At 49.1% G+C, this 19,694-nt stretch overlaps 1 protein-coding gene across 1 annotated transcript; it reads left to right on the top strand.

Moving 5' to 3' along the window:
* Nucleotides 1-16: 16 nt before the first annotated feature.
* On the top strand, nucleotides 17-19,680 carry MEST (mesoderm specific transcript). The gene is made up of 12 exons (XM_064703102.1): nucleotides 17-81; nucleotides 3,269-3,423; nucleotides 4,097-4,176; nucleotides 4,556-4,633; nucleotides 5,370-5,506; nucleotides 5,735-5,793; nucleotides 7,139-7,179; nucleotides 8,086-8,156; nucleotides 9,620-9,721; nucleotides 16,677-16,753; nucleotides 18,073-18,133; nucleotides 18,992-19,680. Exons 2-12 carry the CDS (start codon nucleotides 3,270-3,272, stop codon nucleotides 19,107-19,109), a joined length of 978 nt encoding a protein of 325 aa, XP_064559172.1. The 5' UTR covers nucleotides 17-81; nucleotide 3,269; the 3' UTR covers nucleotides 19,110-19,680.
* The last annotated feature ends 14 nt before the right edge of the window (nucleotides 19,681-19,694 follow it).

Below are 19,694 nucleotides of genomic sequence, written 5' to 3'. Positions count from 1 at the left end.
CTGCGCATGCGCGGGGCGGAGGCCACGCCCCTCCGGGACAGCGCGATGGCGGCGCGCGCCCGCGGCAGCACCTGAGCGCAGGTGAGAGCGGCGCGCGCGCGGCCGCGGCCACGCCCCCACGCTGGGAGCGCGCGCGGAGGCTCCGCCCCCCGTCCCGCTCTCAGGGAGGGGGCGTGGCCTGAGGGGAGGGGGCATGGGGGTCCCGGGCTTGGTTTGTGGGCGGGGTCTGTTGGGGGTGTGGCCTCGAGGGTGTCCCCTAAGTGGGTGTGTCCCCATAGTGGGTGTGTCCCCTCAGTGGGTGTGTCTGTCGGGTGGGTGTGTCCCCTCAGTGGGTGTGTCCCCTCAGTGGGTGTGTCCCCATAGTGGGTGTGTCCCCCCGGTGGGTGTGTCCCTCAGGTGGGTGTGTCCCCTCAGTGGCTGTGTCCCCTCAGTGTGTGTCCCCATAGTGGGTGTGTCCCCTCCGTGGGTGTGCCCTCATAGTGGGTGCGTCCCTCAGGTGGGTGTGTCCCCTCAGTGGGTGTGTCCCCCATAGCGGGTGTGTCCCCTCAGGTGGGTGTGTCCCCCATAGTGGGTGTGCCCCTCAGGTGGGTGTGTCCCTCAGTGGGTGTGTCCCCTCAGTGGGTGTGTCCCTCAGTGGGTGTGTCCCCTCAGTGGGTGTGTCCCTCAGGTGGGTGTGTCCCCTCAGTGGGTGTGTCCCCTCAGTGGGTGTGTCCCCTCAGTGAGTGTGTCCCCATAGCAGGTGTGTCCCCTCAGTGGGTGTGTCCCCTCAGTGGGTGTGTCCCCATAGTGGGTGTGTCTGTTGGGTAGGCGTGTCCCCTCAGTGGGTGTGTGTCCCCTCAGTGGGTGTGTCCCTCAGGTGGGTGTGTCCTCTTAGTGGGTGTGTCCCCATAGCGGGTGTGTGCCCTCAGCTGGGTGTGTCTGTCGGGTGGGTGTGTCCCCTCAGTGGGTGTGTCCCTCAGGTGGGTGTGTCCCTCAGGTGCGTGTGTCCCCTCAGTGGGTGTGTCCCTCAGTGGGCGTGTTCCCTCAGTGGGTGTATTTCTTCAGGTGGGCGTGTCCCCTCAGTGGGGGTGTGCCCTCAGTGGGTGTGTCCCCTCAGTGGGTGTGTCCCCTCTGTGTGTGTCCCCCATAGTGGGTGTGTCCCCTCAGTGGGTGTGTCCCCTCAGTGGGTGTGTCCCCTCAGTGGGTGTGTCCCTCAGGTGGGTGTGTCCCCTCAGTGGGTGTCCCCTCAGTGGGTGTGTCCCCTCAGGTGGGTGTGTCCCCTCAGTGGGTGTCCCCTCAGTGGGTGTGTCCCCTCAGTGGGTGTGTCCTCTTAGTGGGTGTGTCCCCTCAGTGGGGGTGTCCCCTCAGTGGGGGTGTCCCCTCAGTGGGTGTGCCCCTCAGGTGGGTGTGTCCCCCAGTGGGTGTGTCCCTCAGGTGGGTGTGTCCCCTCAGTGGGTGTGTCCCCCCGGTGGGTGTGCCCCTCAGGTGGGTGTGTCCCCTCAGTGGGTGTGTCCCCTCAGTGGGTGTGTCCCCTCAGTGGGTGTGTCCCCTCAGTGGGTGTGTCCCCTCAGTGGGTGTGTCCTCTTAGTGGGTGTGTCTCCCTTTGACCGCCATTGACTCCCTGAACCCCAATAGGGTCACAATCCCCCAGACCCCAATAAGCTCCTGACCACCCCCATGGCCCCACTGAAGCCCCCCCAGTGACCCCCGTGGACTCTTTGTGGGGTCACGCCCCTTCTCAGAACCCCATGAATCCCCACCCCCCCTTCAGACCCCACAGCCTCCCAATGACCCCACGTTCCCCCCCAGACCCCAAACGGCCCCACAGGCCCCCTCCAACCCCAAAGGGGATCGACTTTCCCTCTGGGATCCCAAACATTTGCTGGATCTGCCACCCTGGGGACATGCTGGTTATAGGAAAGGGGGAGTTTTGGGAACAATGGAGGTTTATAGGAATTTAGGAGTTTTGGGGCCATGGAGGTGGGTTATAGGAATTTAGGAGTTTTGGGGAGATGGAGGTGGTTTATAGGAAAGGAGGAGTTTTGGGGCCAAGGAGGTTTTATAGGAATGGGAAAGTTTTGGGGCCATGAGGGTGGATTATAGGAATTTAGGAGTTTTGGGGCCATGGAGGTGGGTTATGGGAATGGAGGAGTTTTGGGGCCATGGAGGTGGGTTATGGGAATTTAGGAGTTTTGGGGAGATGGAGGTTTTATGGGAATGGAGGAGTTTTGGGGCCATGGAGGTTTATAGGAATTTAGGAGTTTTGGGGCCTTGGAGTTTTTATGGGAATAGAGGAGTTTTGGGGAGATGAAGGTGGATTATAGGAATTTAGGAGTTTTGGGGCCATGGAGGTTTTATGGGAATGGAGGAGTTTTGGGGCCATGGAGGTGGGTTATAGGAATTTAGGAGTTTTGGGGCCATGGAGGTGGGTTATAGGAATTTAGGAGTTTTGGGGCCATGGAGGTGGGTTATAGGAATTTAGGAGTTTTGGGGCCATGGAGGTTTATAGGAATTTAGGAGTTTTGGGGCCATGGAGATTTTATGGGAATGGGGGAGTTTTGGGGCCATGGAGGTGGATTATGGGAATGGAGGAGTTTTGGGGAGATGAAGGTGGATTATAGGAATTTAGGAGTTTTGGGGCCATGGAGGTGGGTTATAGGAATGGAGGAGTTTTGGGGCCATGGAGGTTTATGGGAATGGAGGAGTTTTGGGGAGATGGAGGTTTATGGGAATGGGAGAGTTTTGGGGCCATGGAGGTGGGTTATGGGAATTGAGGAGTTTTGGGGCCATGGAGGTTTTATAGGAATGGGGGAGTTTTGGGGCCATGGAGGTGGATTATAGGAATTTAGGAGTTTTGGGGCCATGGAGGTTTATGGGAATGGGAGTTTTGGGGCCATGGAGGTTTTATAGGAATGGAGGAGTTTTGGGGCCATGGAGGTTTTATGGGAATTAGGGAGTTTTGGGGCCATGGAGGTTTTATAGGAATGGAGGAGTTTTGGGGCCATGGAGGTGGATTATAGGAATTTAGGAGTTTTGGGGCCATGGAGGTTTTATAGGAATTTAGGAGTTTTGGGGCCATGGAGGTGGGTTATAGGAATTTAGGAGTTTTGGGGCCATGGAGGTTTATGGGAATTGAGGAGTTTTGGGGCCATGGAGGTGGATTATAGGAATTTAGGAGTTTTGGGGCCATGGAGGTTTTATAGGAATTTAGGAGTTTTGGGGGGTGGTTTCTGGGATCTCAGTGGGCGCCACAGCCCCGGGGTGACCCCGGTGTCCCCGTGTCCCCCAGGATGAAGGAGTGGTGGCTGCAGGTGGGGCTGCTGGGCGTGCCCCTCCTGGCCGTGTACCTGCACCTCCCTGCACCCCAGCTGTCCCCAGCGCTGCGCTCCTGGAAATCCTCCGGCAGCTTCTTCACCTACAAGGACCTGAACATCTTCTACAGAGGTGACAGAGCCACCCATCCCCTGGGGACATTCCAGACCTGGGCCAGGTGGTGACAAATCCCTCCTGGTTTTTGCCATCCTGGATCCTGGGGATGGATCAGAACGTTTCTGGTCCATCCCCATCTGGTCACTGGGGAAAGTTGGTTCTTGTACCTTGGTGGGAAGGATCCCAAGATGGATCCATCCTTCTCCTCTGGGTGTCCGTGGCTGAAATTAGGATTCCATCTCCAAAATTCTGAACATCCAAGGGTTGCTCTCAGGCAAAATCTGCCAGTTCCATCAAGGCTGGCTGGCCTTGGCCTCTGCTGGCTGCCCCTGCAACTCTGGGGCTCGGTTCTTTCCTTCCTGTGGAGATCACTGGGACACAACATGGAGAAGACACTGGAAACCCTTTTTGCAGCATGGAAAAGCCACTGGAAACCCTTTTTGCAGCAGCACAGAGGCTGCTGGAGTTCATTTGGGCTAATTAAATCCCTTTATCAATTTAAAATCCATAGATTTGAAATCAATCCCTGAGCTGGTGAGGTTTCCGAAGGGAAGCTGTGGTGGGACTCAAAGCCATCCTTGTTTTTGGGGAGCAGAGGTGGATTCCCAGTGGGATGGGCTCAGTCCCCATCCTAGAAGGGAGGGATTTTGGGAAGAGCTGAGCCCAGGGTGTCCCGCTGTCCCCGCAGATTCCAGCGGCGCCGTCGGCAGCTCGGACGTCGTGGTGCTCCTGCACGGCTTCCCAACGTCCAGCTACGACTGGAGCAAGGTCGGGGCTGGGATCTGACCCCAAATCCCAGGGTTACAGCTCCAGGCAGCACAGCAGGGCTGGGCCGTGCTCCACAGAACTCCTCATTTCTGCTGGAGGCACCACCGTGCTCCAGGATTTCCCCTTGCTCCTCTCCCAGTGTGAAATCCAAGCTCTTTCCACACCCCACATTCCAGGAAAACACAACAATCCCTTGGCTTTTTTGGGGGATGGTGGGGCTGGTTATTGGGGAATGTTGACCTGCTGCTGTTTTCTTGGAGCTGGGATGTTCTCTGGGCTGCTGGGGAGGAGCACGTCCATCCATGGCTGCTCACCCTGCAGATGTTTCCATCCTCTGCTCCCACTGGATGATTTTCCAATGCATTTCTCCTCTTCCCAGATCTGGGAGGGGCTGACCCAGCGCTTCCACCGGGTGATTGCCCTGGATTTCCTCGGATTTGGGTTCAGTGACAAGCCTGTGAGTACCCTGGCATGAGGATTTTCATGGTTGCTTTCGGCCCAGCGCTCCAGAAAATTGGTTTTTTGTTACAGACATCTTTTATGAAAAATCTTTTCTTAAAAGATTTTTCCTCCTGAGAAGCTGAGAGGCCTCAGGAACAAAATGCAAACATTGATTATCTGCTGCTGTGGAATGCAACAGGTGCATCTGGGATTGGGCTCATGTGGTTGTTTCTAATTAATGGCCAATCACAGTCCAGCTGGCTTGGACTCTGAGACACAAACCTTTGTTATCATTCTTCATTATTCTACTCTTAGCTAACCTTCTGAAGAAATCCTTTCTTCTATTCTTTTAGTATAGTATTAATGTAATATCTATCATAAAATAATAAATCAGCCTTCTGAAACATGGAGTCAGATCCTCATCCTGGGACTCCTGTGAACACCAGCACAGTTTTTGCCATCCAGGAGAAAAATTGGTTTTTCTCCTCCCATTCCCTCTGGAAAAGGGATAAATCATTACAGCAGTGGAAGGGATAGGGAAGGTTTGTGGTGGGTGGGTTTGATGGGACTCCAAATGCACCTTGACCTTCTGGAGCACGGACAATGCTCCCCTGGCCTTGTGGACATCCCAGGGCAGGATGGGCTCCCAAGTGGTTCCGGATCTCCACATTCCTCCCTTGGGACATTTCTTCTGTGGGCTGAGGGCTCCTGCTGGGCCAGGCTCTCACTGGGACCCCTCTCCCCCCTTGCAGAGGCCCCATGGCTACTCCATCTTCGAGCAGGCCACCATCGTGGAGGGGCTGCTGCGGCACCTGGGGCTGCGGCACCAGCGCATCAACCTCGTGGCGCACGACTACGGCGACACCGTGGCCCAGGAGCTGCTCCACAGGTCCTGCCCCCCTCCCGCCCTCTGCTGTGCCCACCACCATGATCTCCAGCAGAGAAGTGGAAGGAGATGGCACAGAATTCCCTTTTCCTTGGGCACATCCAAGGCTTCCACCTGTCCCGTTCCCAAAGGAAATGGAGATGGTCCCACACAGCTTGAGCTCCTGCTCGGGCATTTCTGGGAGCCTGGAGAGGTTTGGTTGTGTTTCACCTTCTTCTCTGCTGTCCCCAGGTATGAGCACAACAGAACTGGGAGCATCCTGATCAACAGCCTCTGTTTGTCCAACGGAGGTGAGGTTTGTGCAGGGTGGGATGGGGATCCGTGGGATGGGAACCCATGGGATGGGGATATATGGGATGGGGATCCATGGGATGGGGATATATGGGATGGGAACCATGGGATGGGGACAAGTGGGATGGGAACCATGGGATGGGGATATATGGGATGGGAACCCATGGGATGGGAATCCATGGGATGGGAACCATGGGATGGGGATATATGGGATGGGAACCTATAGGATGGGAATCCATGGGATGGGGATGCATGAAAGGGAACCCATGGGATGGGGATCCATGGGATGGGGATATGTGGGATGGGAACCTATAGGATGGGAATCCATGGGATGGGAATATATGGGATGGGAACCATGGGATGGGGATCCATGAAAGGGAACCCATGGGATTGGGATCCATGAGATAGGAACCCTTGGGATGGGGATCCATGGGATGGGAACCATGGGATGGGAACCATGGGATGGGAACCATGGGATGGGAACCTATAGGATGGGAACCATGGGATGGGGATCCATGGAAGGGAACCCATGGGATTGGGATCCATGAGATAGGAACCCTTGGGATGGGGATCCATGGGATGGGAACCATGGGATGGGGAGCCATGGGATGGGAACCATGGGATGGGGATCCATGGGATGGGAACCATGGGATGGGAACCATGGGATTGGAATCCATGAGATAGGAACCCTTGGGATGGGAATTCATGGGATGGGAACCCATGGGATAGAGATCCATGGGATTGGGATCCACAGGATGGGAACCATGGGATGGGAACCCATGGGATGGGGATCCATGGAAGGGAACCCATGGGATGGGAACCATGGCCTGGGGATCCATGGCATGGGGATCCAAGGGATGGGGATCTATGGGATGGGAACCCATGGGATTGGTATTCACAGGATGGAGACCCATGAGATTGGTATCCATGGGATTGGTATCCATGGGAAGAGGATCCATAGGAATAGGAATCCATGGGATGGGATCCATGGGAAGAGGATCCATGGGATGAGGATCCATTGGATAGGAACCCATACAATTGGTATCCATAGGATAGGAACCCTCGGGATGGGAATCCATAGCATGGGAACCCATGGAACAGGAATCCATGGGATTGGCATCCATGGGATTGGCATCCATGGGATGAGAACCCATGGGATGGATTGGCTTTCCCATCTCCACCACCCAAATCCCAAGGATTGCAATCAAGGTGCTGTAATTAGGCAGGAGCATCAATCCTGGGGCTCTGTGGGCCACTGTCATGGCACCATGAAGGGGGACAGCCTGGGAGATGTGCAGCAAAACCCTTCCAGCCTCACAGCTCCGTTCTTTGCTCTCCTTCCAGGGATTTTTCCCGAAACAAACTACCCCCGCTTCATCCAGAAGGTGAGCTGCTCTTCTCTCCAGTCACACTGAACCCCAAAATCCCAAACAAACACCCCTTGGTGAGCTGCTCCTCTCTCTGGTCACACTGAACCCCAAACAAACACCCCTTGGTGAGCTGCTCTTCTCTCTGGTCACACTGAACCCCAAAATCCCAAACAAACACCCCTTGGTGAGCTGCTCCTCTCTCTGGTCACACTGAACCCCAAAATCCCAAATAAACACCCCTTGGTGAGCTGCTCCCCTCTCCACTCATCCTGAACCCCAAAATCCCAAATAAACACCCCTTGGTGAGCTGCTCCTCTCTCTGGTCACACTGAACCCCAAAATCCCAAACAAACACCCCTTGGTGAGCTGCTCCCCTCCCCAGCCATGCTGAACCCCAAAATCCCAAACAAACACCCCTTGGTGAGCTGCTCCTCTCTCCAGTCACACTGAACCCCAAAATCCCAAATAAACACTCCTTGGTGAGCTGCTCCCCTCCCCAGCCATGCTGAACCCCAAAATCCCAAATAAACACCCCTTGGTGAGCTGCTCCCCTCCCCAGTAACACTGAACCCCAAAATCCCAAATAAACACCCCTTGGTGAGCTGCTCCCCTCTCCAGCCATGCTGAACCCCAAAATCCCAAACAAACACCCCTTGGTGAGCTGCTCCCCTCCCCAGTCACACTGAACCCCAAAATCCCAAACAAACACCCCTTGGTGAGCTGCTCCCCTCTCCAGTCATCCTGAACCCCAAAATCCCAAACAAACACCCCTTGGAGCGTTGCTGTCACGCCCCATGGACACCTCAAGGGTCTGGGCCTCATGGGAAGAGTTTTCCATGGATTTTTCCATGGGTTTTTCCATGGGTTTTTCCATGTCTCCAATGCTGAGTTGTGCTCTCTCCTTTTCCCCTTCTTCCCAAGCTCCTCAAGGATGGGGGTTTGCTGTCCCCCCTCCTCCTGCGGCTCATGAACTTCTTCCTCTTCTCTGGAGGGTGAGTGGGGTCTGGGGCTGCTGGGCACAATCCATAAGGATGTGAACCAAGTGGGGAAGGGGAAATGCAGCAATGAGAAGGAATTCCTGGTGGGGACACCCTGGAATAGAATTCCCAGAGCAGCTGTGGCTGCCCCAGCATCCCTGGAAGGGTCCAAGGCCAGGATGGAGCACTCTGGGACAGTGGGAGGTGTCCCTGCCATGGCAGGGGGTGGCAGTGAATGATCCTGAAATTCCAACCCAAACCACTCCATGATTCCATAAATCCAGGATTTAGCAGGGGGCGACAGTGAACGATCCTTAAATTCCTTCCAACCCAAACCATTCCATGATTCCATAACATTCCATAGTTCCATAAATCCAGGATTTGGCAGAGGGTGGCAGTGAATGATCCTGAAATTCCAACCCAAACCATTCCATGATTCCATAACATTCCATGGTTCCATAAATCAGGGATTTGGCAGGGAGTGGGAGTGAACGATCCTTAAATCCCTTCCAACCCAAAGCATTCCATGATTCCATAAATCAGGGATTTGGCAGGGGGTGACAGTGAATGATCCTGAAATTCCTTCCAACCCAAACCATTCCATGGTTCCATAAATCCAGGAATTGGCAGGGAGTGGCAGTGAATGATCCTTAAATCCCTTCCAACCCAAACCATTCCATGGTTCCATAAATCAGGGATTTGGCAGGGGGTGGCAGTGAATGATCCTGAAATTCCAACCCAAAGCATTCCATGATTCCATAACATTCCATGGTTCCATAAATCAGGGATTTGGCAGGGAGTGGCAGTGAATGATCCTGAAATTCCCTTCCAACCCAAAGCATTCCATGGTTCCATAACATTCCATGGTTCATAAATCCAGGATTTGGCAGGGGGTGACAGTGAATGATCCTGAAATTCCCTTCCAACCTAAAGCATTCCATGATTCCATAAATCCAGGATTTGGCAGGGATTCCATGGTTCCATAAATCAGGAATTTGGCAGGGATTCCATGATTCCATAAATCAGGGATTTAGCAGGGGGTGGCAGTGAATGATCCTGAAATTCCAACCCGAACCATTCCATGATTCCATAAATCCAGGATTTGGCAGGGAGCAGGTTCCTGGCCCTGGTTCTGGAGAGAGGTGGCATTGACATCTGGACCATTCCCTCTCCACACTGGCCAACACTTCAGTTTAATAACAAACCAATCAACTTTTCCCTGGACACTGGAAACCTCCTCTCCACAAGTGTTGGAATTCCACATTGCAGAGCCAACAAAGCCCCTGCACAATCAGATTTTCCCCCAAAAAATCCATTTCACGCCATCCAACACTTTCCCAGCTTATTTGGGGGACATCTCAGCACTTGGCGTTTTGCTGTGGAAATGGAATTGCTGGAATTTTTTGCCCTGGAGGAGTTTTGGAGTGGTTCCCTGGCACAGCTGCTGCAGGGTCTCTCCCAATCCCGTTGTTTTCCAGGCTTGGGGCAGTTTTTGGGCCCTACACTCAGCCCTCGCAGGCAGAGCTGTGGGACATGTGGACAGCAGTGAGGAACAACGACGGCAACCTCGTCATGGACAGGTACCTGCATGGACTCCTGCATGGGCTGGGTGTCACAGCTGCCCTGAGGGCCCAGAGATCTCCAGAACTTCAGCTGCTGATGGAAAACATCCCTTGGAGTCCAATATTGGAGATGCTTGGAGATCAATGTTGGGATAATATTGTTGGAGATGTTTTTGTTGGAGATCAACGTTACATCCCAAGAAAGGATGTGATGTTGGAGCACCAATATTGGGGGTGATGTTGGAGCACCAATATTGGAGATGCTTGGAGATCAATGTTGGGATAATATTGTTGGAGATGTTTTTGTTGGAGATCAACATTACATCCCAAGAAAGAGCTGGGGGTGATGTTGGAGCAGAAATTCTCTAGGGTGATGCAAGGCAGGGAAATGAAGGTTGGAGCTGGGTCTGAGATGGGGATTTTTTCCCTTTGCAAGTCAAGGGTTTGGATTTGGGAGAGTTTTGGTAATGATTAGAGATCAACGTTACATCCCAAGAAATGGGGGGATCAACATTACATCCCAAGAAATGGGGGATCAACATTACATCCCAAGAAAGAGCTGGGGGTGATGTTGGAGCACCAATATTGGAGATCAATATTGGGATAATATTGTTGGAGATGTTTTTGTTGGAGATCAACGTTACATCCCAAGAAATGGGGGGATCAACATTACATCCCAAGAAAGAGCTGGGGGTGATGTTGGAGCAGAAATTCTCTAGGGTGATGCAAGGCAGGGAAATGAAGGTTGGAGTTGGGTCTGAGATGGGGATTTTTTCCCTTTGGAAGTCAAGGGTTTGGATTTGGGAGAGTTTTGGTAATGATTAGAGATCAACGTTACATCCCAAGAAAGAGCTGGGGGTGATGTTGGAGCACCAATATTGGAGATGCTTGGAGATCAATGTTGGGATAATATTGTTGGAGATGTTTTTGTTGGAGATCAACGTTACATCCCAAGAAATGGGGGGATCAACATTACATCCCAAGAAAGGCTGGGGCTGATGTTGGAGCACCAATATTGGAGATGCTTGGAGATCAATATTGGGATAATATTGTTGGAGATGTTTTTGTTGGAGATCAACATTACATCCCAAGAAAGGCTGGGGGTGATGTCGGAGCAGAAATTCTCTAGGATGATGCAGGGCAAGGAAATGAAGGTTGGAGCGGGGTCTGAGATTGGGATTTTTTTCCTTTGGAAGTCAAGGTTTGGATTTGGGAGAGTTTTGGTAATGATAGAGATCAACTTACATCCCAAGAAAGGCTGGGGTGATGTTGGAGCACCAATATGAGAATGTTGAATATGTTGAGTTTTGGATGTTCGAAGCTGGGATGATTGGGCAAAATTCTGGTTCAAGAGAATGGTTGAGTTGGATCTGAGATTGGAATTTTTCTTGAATACATCCCAAGAAGGTGTATGTGAGCAAATCTCAGGACAAGGCGTGAGTGAGTTGATTGAGTGGGGATTTTTTCTTGGAAGTCAGGGTATTGGATTTGGAGAGTTTTGGTAATGTAGAGATCAACATTACATCCCAAGAAATGGGGGGATCAACGTTACATCCCAAGAAAGGCTGGGGGTGATGTTGGAGCACCAATATTGGAGATCAATATTGGGATAATATTGATGGAGATGTTTTTGTTGGAGATCAACATTACATCCCAAGAAAGGCTGGGGTGATGTTGGAGCACCAATATTGGAGATGCTTGGAGATCAATGCTGGGACAATATTGTTGGAGATGTTTTTGTTGGAGATCAACATTACATCCCCTGGGGGTGATGTTGGAGCAGAAATTCTCTAGGATGATGCAGGGCAGGGAAATGAAGGTTGGAGCTGGGTCTGAGATGGGGATTTTTTTCCTTTGCAAGTCAAGGGTTTGGATTTGGGAGAGTTTTGGTAATGATTAGAGATCAACGTTACATCCCAAGAAAGAGCTGGGGTGATGTTGGAGCACCAATATTGGAGATGCCTGGAGATCAATGCTGGGATAATATTGTTGGAGATGTTTTTGTTGGAGATCAACGTTACATCCCAAGAAAGAGCTGGGGGTGATGTTGGAGCACCAATATTGGAGATGCTTGGAGATCAATGTTGGGATAATATTGTTGGAGATGTTTTTGTTGGAGATCAACGTTACATCCCAAGAAAGGCTGGGGGTGATGTTGGAGCACCAATATTGGGGTGATGTTGGAGCACCAATATTGGAGATGCTTGGAGATCAATACTGGGATAATATGTTGGAGATGTTTTTGTTGGAGATCAACGTTACATCCCAAGAAAGGCTGGGGTGATGTTGGAGCACCAATATTGGAGATCAATATTGGGATAATATTGTTGGAGATGTTTTTGTTGGAGATCAACATTACATCCCAAGAAAGAGCTGGGGGTGATGTTGGAGCAGAAATTCTCTAGGATGATGCAGGGCAGGGAAATGAAGGTTGGAGCTGGGTCTGAGATGGGGATTTTTTCCCTTTGCAAGTCAAGGGTTTGGATTTGGGAGTTTTGGTAATGATTAGAGATCAACATTACATCCCAGGAAAGGCTGGGGGTGATGTTGGAGCACCAATATTGGAGATGCTTGGAGATCAATGCTGGGATAATATTGATGGAGATGTTTTTGTTGGAGATCAACATTACATCCCAAGAAAGAGCTGGGGGTGATGTTGGAGCACCAATATTGGAGATGCTTGGAGATCAATATTGGGATAATATTGTTGGAGATGTTTTTGTTGGAGATCAACATTACATCCCAAGAAAGGCTGGGGGTGATGTTGGAGCACCAATATTGGAGATGCTTGGAGATCAATGTTGGGATAATATTGTTGGAGATGTTTTTGTTGGAGATCAACGTTACATCCCCTGGGGGTGATGTTAGAGCAGAAATTCTCTAGGATGATGCAAGGCAGGGAAATGAAGGTTGGAGTTGGGTCTGAGATGTGGATTTTTTCCCTTTGGAAGTCAAGGGTTTGGATTTGGGAGAGTTTTGGTAATGATTAGAGATCAACATTACATCCCAAGAAAGGCTGGGGGTGATGTTGGAGCACCAATATTGGAGATGCTTGGAGATCAATACTGGGATAATATTGTTGGAGATGTTTTTGTTGGAGATCAACATTACATCCCAAGAAAGAGCTGGGGGTGATGTTGGAGCAGAAATTCTCTAGGGTGATGCAAGGCAGGGAAATGAAGGTTGGAGTTGGGTCTGAGATGGGGATTTTTTCCTTTGGAAGTCAAGGGTTTGGATTTGGGAGAGTTTTGGTAATGATCAGAGATCAACATTACATCCCAAGAAATGGGGGGATCAACGTTACATCCCAAGAAAGGCTGGGGGTGATGTTGGAGCAGAAATTCTCTAGGGTGATGCAAGGCAGGGAATTGAAGGTTGGAGCTGGGTCTGAGATGGGGATTTTTTCCCTTTGCAAGTCAAGGGTTTGGATTTGGGAGTTTTGGTAATGATTAGAGATCAACATTACATCCCAAGAAAGAGCTGGGGGTGATGTTGGAGCACCAATATTGGAGATCAATATTGGGATAATATTGTTGGAGGTGTTTTTGTTGGAGATCAACGTTACATCCCAAGAAAGGCTGGGGGATGTTGGAGCACCAGTATTGGGGGTGATGTTGGAGCACCAATATTGGAGATGCTTGGAGATCAATGTTGGGATAATATTGTTGGAGATGTTTTTGTTGGAGATCAACATTACATCCCAAGAAAGAGCTGGGGGTGATGTTGGAGCACCAATATTGGAGATCAATATTGGGATAATATTGTTGGAGATGTTTTTGTTGGAGATCAACGTTACATCCCCTGGGGGTGATGTTGGAGCAGAAATTCTCTAGGGTGATGCAAGGCAGGGAAATGAAGGTTGGAGTTGGGTCTGAGATGGGGATTTTTTCCTTTGGAAGTCAAGGGTTTGGATTTGGGAGTTTTGGTAATGATTAGAGATCAACATTACATCCCAAGAAAGAGCTGGGGGTGATGTTGGAGCACCAATATTGGAGATGCTTGGAGATCAATATTGGGATAATATTGTTGGAGATGTTTTTGTTGGAGATCAACGTTACATCCCAAGAAAGAGCTGGGGGTGATGTTGGAACAGAAATTCTCTAGGATGATGCAAGGCAGGGAAATGAAGGTTGGGGTTGGGTCTGAGATGGGGATTTTTTTTCCTTTGGAAGTCAAGGGTTTGGATTTGGGAGAGTTTTGGTAATGATTAGAGATCAACATTACATCCCAAGAAAGAGCTGGGGGTGATGTTGGAGCACCAATATTGGAGATCAATATTGGGATAATATTGTTGGAGATGTTTTTGTTGGAGATCAACGTTACATCCCAAGAAATGGGGGGATCAACGTTACATCCCAAGAAAGAGCTGGGGGTGATGTTGGAGCACCAATATTGGAGATGCTTGGAGATCAATACTGGGATAATATTGTTGGAGATGTTTTTGTTGGAGATCAACGTTACATCCCAAGGAAGAGCTGGGGTGATGTTGGAGCACCAATATTGGAGATGCTTGGAGATCAATGTTGGGATAATATTGTTGATGTTTTTGTTGGAGATCAACGTTACATCCCCTGGAGGTGATGTTGGAGCAGAAATTCTCTAGGGTGATGCAAGGCAGGGAAATGAAGGTTGGAGTTGGGTCTGAGATGGGGATTTTTTTCCTTTGGAAGTCAAGGGTTTGGATTTGGGAGAGTTTTGGTAATGATTAGAGATCAACATTACATCCCAAGAAAGGCTGGGGTGATGTTGGAGCACCAATATTGGAGATCAATACTGGGATAATATTGATGGAGATGTTTTTCTTGGAGATCAGCATTACATCCCAAGAAAGGCTGGGGGTGATGTTGGAGCACCAATATTGGAGATGCTTGGAGATCAATATTGGGATATTGATGGAGATGTTTTTGTTGGAGATCAGCATTACATCCCAAGAAATAGCTGGGGGTGATGTTGGAGCACCAATATTGGAGATGCTTGGAGATCAATATTGGGATAATATTGATGGAGATGTTTTTGTTGGAGATCAACATTACATCCCCTGGGGGTGATGTTGGAGCAGAAATTCTCTAAGATGGTGCAGGGCAGGGAAATGAAGGTTGGAGTTGGGTCTGAGATGGGGATTTTTTCCCTTTGGAAGTCAAGGGTTTGGATTTGGGAGAGTTTTGGTAATGATTAGAGATCAACATTACATCCCAAGAAAGAGCTGGGGGTGATGTTGGAGCACCAGTATTGGAGATGCTTGGAGATCAACGTTGGGATAATATTGATGGAGATGTTTTTGTTGGAGATCAACGTTACATCCCAAGAAAGGCTGGGGGTGATGTTGGAGCACCAATATTGGGGGTGATGTTGGAGCACCAATATTGGAGATGCTTGGAGATCAATGCTGGGATAATATTGATGGAGATGTTTTTGTTGGAGATCAGCATTACATCCCAAGAAAGAGCTGGGGGTGATGTTGGAGCACCAATATTGGAGATCAATATTGGGATAATATTGTTGGAGATGTTTTTGTTGGAGATCAACGTTACATCCCAAGAAAGAGCTGGGGGTGATGTTGGAACAGAAATTCTCTAGGATGATGCAGGGCAGGGAAATGAAGGTTGGAGTTGGGTCTGAGATGGGGATTTTTTCCCTTTGGAAGTCAAGGGTTTGGATTTGGGAGTTTTGGTAATGATTAGAGATCAACATTACATCCCAGGAAAGGCTGGGGGTGATGTTGGAGCACCAATATTGGAGATGCTTGGAGATCAATGCTGGGATAATATTGATGGAGATGTTTTTGTTGGAGATCAACATTACATCCCAAGAAAGAGCTGGGGGTGATGTTGGAGCACCAATATTGGAGATGCTTGGAGATCAATACTGGGATAATATTGTTGGAGATCAACATTACATCCCAAGGAAGAGCTGGGGGTGATGTTGGAGCAGAAATTCTCTAGGATGATGCAGGGCAGGGAAATGAAGGTTGGAGCTGGGTCTGAGATGGGGATTTTTTTCCTTTGGAAGTCAAGGGTTTGGATTTGGGAGAGTTTTGGTAATGATTACAGCTCAATCCCTATTTGGCAGATATTTGAGCAGTATTGTCCCAGGAGAGATTTGCCTCTGCATTTGAACCTTCTGGGCCACTCCCACAAATCCCAATCCCAAATCTCCAGCTTGGCAATTTTGGAAGGCCGTGTTTTGTGCAGTTTGTGGCTGTTAGAAGGCTCCTGTGCTGGAGTTGCTGTGGTTGAGTTGAGCTCCTTGGCTGCCCTTGCCCAGTGGGAGAACAGAGCCCCTGAGCCCAGGGATGATGGTGTGGGGCTGGGTTCCCACAGGAGATGCAGTTCCCGCCTGGATCTCGTTGTGCCCACGGCTCCAGGAGTGAATTCCAGGCTGGGCAGCACCCAGTGCCTAACAAGGGCTTAAGGGCTTTTTCTTTTCTTTTCTTTTCTTTTCTTTTCTTTTCTTTTCTTTTCTTTTCTTTTCTTTTCTTTTCTTTTCTTTTCTTTTCTTTTCTTTTCTTTTCTTTTCTTTTCTTTTCTCTCTTCTCTTCTCTTCTCTTCTCTTCTCTTCTTTTCCTTTCCTTGAAATTTCCTTTCCCCTTTCCTTTCCTTTCCTTTCCTTTCCTTTCCTTTCCCTTTCTTTTCCCCTTTCCTTTCTTTTCTCTTTTCTTTTCTTTTCTTTCTTTTCTTTTCCTTTCCTTGAAATTTCCTTTCCCCTTTCTTTTCCCCTTTCCTTTCCTTTCCTTTCCTTTCCTTTCCTTTCCTTTCCTTTCCTTTCCTTTCCTTTCCTTTCCTTTCCTTTCCTTGAAATTTCCTTGAAATTTCCTTGAAATTTCCTTTCCTTGAAATTTCCTTTCCTTTCCTTGAAATTTCCTTTCCTTGAAATTTCCTTTCCTTTCCTTGAAATTTCCTTTCCTTGAAATTTCCTTTCCTTGAAATTTCCTTTCCTTGAAATTTCCTTTTTCCTTGAAATTTCCTTCCCTCAGTATTTTGCAGTACATAAACCAGAGGAAGAAGCACAGAGAGCGCTGGGTTGGAGCTTTGATGTCTACCTCAGTCCCACGTGAGTAGAATCATCTGACTGGCATTTTGGATTTGCCCTTGAGCTGAACATTCCTTGCTGCATTTTTGGGAATTGTGTGAATCCATTCCTTGAGGGCATTTTGGAATTTGTGAGTAGATCCATTCCTTGACTGGCATTTTTGGGAATTTGTCAGTAGGAATCCATTCCTTGACTGGCATTTTTGGGAATTTGTGAGCAGGAATCCATTCCTTGCTGGCATTTTCTGGGAATTTGTCAGAGGAATCCATTCCTTGACTGGCATTTTTGGGAATTTGTGAGCAGGAATCCATTCCTTGACTGGCATTTTTGGGAATTTGTGAGCAGGAATCCATTCCTTGACTGGCATTTTTGGGAATTTGTGAGTAGGAATCCATTCCTTGACTGGCATTTCTGGGAATTTGTGAGCAGGAATCCATTCCTTGACTGGCATTTTTGGGAATTTGTGAGTAGGAATCCATTCCTTGACTGGCATTTCTGGGAATTTGCCCATGAGTAGGAATCCATTCCTTGACTGGCATTTCTGGGAATTTGTGAGCAGGAATCCATCCCTTCACTGCTTGGCATTTTTTGGGAATTTGCCCATGTAAGTTTGAATCCATTCCTTGACTGGCATTTTTGGGAATTTGTGAGTAGGAATCCATTCCTTGACTGGCATTTTTGGGAATTTGCCCATCTGAGTAGGAATCCATTCCTTGACTGGCATTTTTGGGAATTTGTGAGTAGGAATCCATTCCTTGGCTGGCATTTTTGGGAATTTGTGAGTAGGAATCCATTCCTTGGCTGGCATTTTGGGAATTTGTGAGTAGGAATCCATTCCTTGACTGGCATTTTTGGGAATTTGCCCAGTGAGTAGGAATCCATTCCTACTGGCTGTGGCATTTCTTTGGGAATTTGTGAGAGGAATCCATTCCTTGACTGGCATTTTTGGGAATTTGTGAGTAGGAATCCATTCCTGACTGGCATTTTTGGGAATTTGTGAGCAGGAATCCATTCCTTGGCTGGCATTTTTTGGGAATTTGATGAAGGAATCCATTCCTTGACTGGCATTTTTGGGAATTTGTGAGAGGAATCCATTCCTTGACTGGCATTTTGGGAATTTGTGAGCAGGAATCCATTCCTTGGCTGGCATTTTTGGGAATTTGTGAGTAGGAATCCATTCCTTGACTGGCATTTTTGGGAATTTGTGAGTAGGAATCCATTCCTTGGCTGGCATTTCTGGGAATTTGTGAGTAGGGAGGGAACACCCCTGCAGGTCTCCATGGGGATGTTTTAATTAATGAATCCATTAATTTATTAATTAAATTGTGCTTCCCTTGCAGTGCATCTCATCTATGGGCCCCTGGACCCTGTGAATCCACACCCCAGAGTCTCCAGTTTACAGTAAGAAAAATGGAATTCCAAGGAATTATTTGACTGGTCTTCCCTCAATGCATCTCATGAAGGCTGTTGCAATTCCCATGGATCGCACAGCCACAGTTCAGCAGCTTTGAAAATTGGTGCTGCATTTTAGGCACCAAAATCAGGATTTTCACTCATGATCCATTTTAAAATAACCACACGAGGAAGATTTGTTTCCTGAGAAGTCTCTCACTGCCAAGCAGACTTGGGAATGGAAATCATCAGCACCAAATGGACAGGTTTCAATGAGCTGATCCAGCTTTTTAACCAACAATGGACAATTGGTTTGCAGAAGTCTCCCCCCAAACTGACCTGAGGGAAATCCAGCACTTGGGAAGGGTCAGATGGAGCTGCTCCAGGCTTTTTTTACCCCAAAATGGCACAATAGTTGCAGTCTCCTCCAATGACTAGGAAATCACTTGGAAGGTCAATGATGCTCCAGTTTTTACCCAAAATGGGCACAATTGAGTTTGCAGAAATCTCCTCCAAACTGACCTAAGGAAATCCAGCACTTGGGAAGGGTCAGATGGAGCTGCTCCAGGCTTTTTTTACCCCAAAATGGGCACAATTGAGTTTGGGTCAGATGGAGCTGCTCCAGGCTTTTTTTATCCCAAAAATGGGCACAATTGAGTTTGGGTCAGATGGAGCTGCTCCAGGCTTTTTTTACCCCAAAAATGGGCACAATTGAGTTTGCAGAGGTCTCCTCCAAACTGACCTAAGGAAATCCAGCACTTGGGAAGGGTCAGATGGAGCTGCTCCAGGCTTTTTTTACCCCAAAAATGGGCACAGCTGAGCCTGCAGCAGTTCCTGTGCCTGAACCCTGCTCTGTTTTTCCCCCAGGAAGGTGCTCCCCGTGTCCACAGTGTCTGTGCTGGATGAGCACATCAGCCACTACCCCCAGCTGGAGGATCCCCTGGGATTCCTGAATGCCTACCTGAACTTCATCAACTCCTTCTGAGCTGCTGCAGCTCCGTGCTCACAGCCAGGCTTTGGGGGCAGGAAAAAAATATTGATTTTCTCTCCCCAACCCAACACTGTGCTCACAGCCTCATCCTGGGCTGCCAAATTGAGTGGAAGCCTTGGAGAGCTGGAAAAATGAGGAGGAAAGCAGGGTTCTGACAGCTCCTCCAGCCCTGCCCTCCCCTTCTTGCCCAGCTGAACTCAGCAGAGGTTTAAATCAATGCAAAATCAGAATTTCTTGCTTCCTTCATCAGCCTGACTTGGGAAGGAACAAACTCTTCATCAGCAGGGAGAGGAGGAGCTCCCTCACAAATCCCTCCATCCCCTTCCCTTCCCAGTTCTCCCTGTGGGATTTTTCCCAGTTTGAACCCAGGTTTGGTTATTACCTGACATAAAGCTCAGAGAATTGAATCTGCCTCAAGAGATGGAGTTTAGTTCTCTCTCTGTACATTGATTTTTCTGTGTGGAAGAAGAGACAGTCGCAAAAATATTGCAAATTTGGAGGTGTGGGGTGGTTTTTAACTGTTTATGTTGGGAATTTAATAGCATCCCTTTAGGAATAAGGGGTTTTTGCTTATGGGAT

This window comes from Zonotrichia leucophrys, chromosome 1A (genome assembly GCF_028769735.1).
Source record: "Zonotrichia leucophrys gambelii isolate GWCS_2022_RI chromosome 1A, RI_Zleu_2.0, whole genome shotgun sequence".
NCBI classification, from domain to species: domain Eukaryota; kingdom Metazoa; phylum Chordata; class Aves; order Passeriformes; family Passerellidae; genus Zonotrichia; species Zonotrichia leucophrys.
The sequence above is the reverse complement of the archived record's forward strand: the minus strand, read 5'-3'. Positions and strand labels throughout refer to the sequence as shown.

Excerpts from the sequence above, each read along its gene's own strand:
- MEST (XM_064703102.1), top strand. The coding sequence starts at position 3,270 with ATGAAGGAGTGGTGGCTGCAGGTGGGGCTGCTGGGCGTGCCCCTCCTG. Across the intron at positions 4,634-5,369 it reads TTGGGTTCAGTGACAAGCCT|AGGCCCCATGGCTACTCCAT; the intron begins GTGAGTACCCTG and ends CCCCCCTTGCAG. Across the intron at positions 8,157-9,619 it reads TTCTTCCTCTTCTCTGGAGG|GCTTGGGGCAGTTTTTGGGC; the intron begins GTGAGTGGGGTC and ends GTTGTTTTCCAG.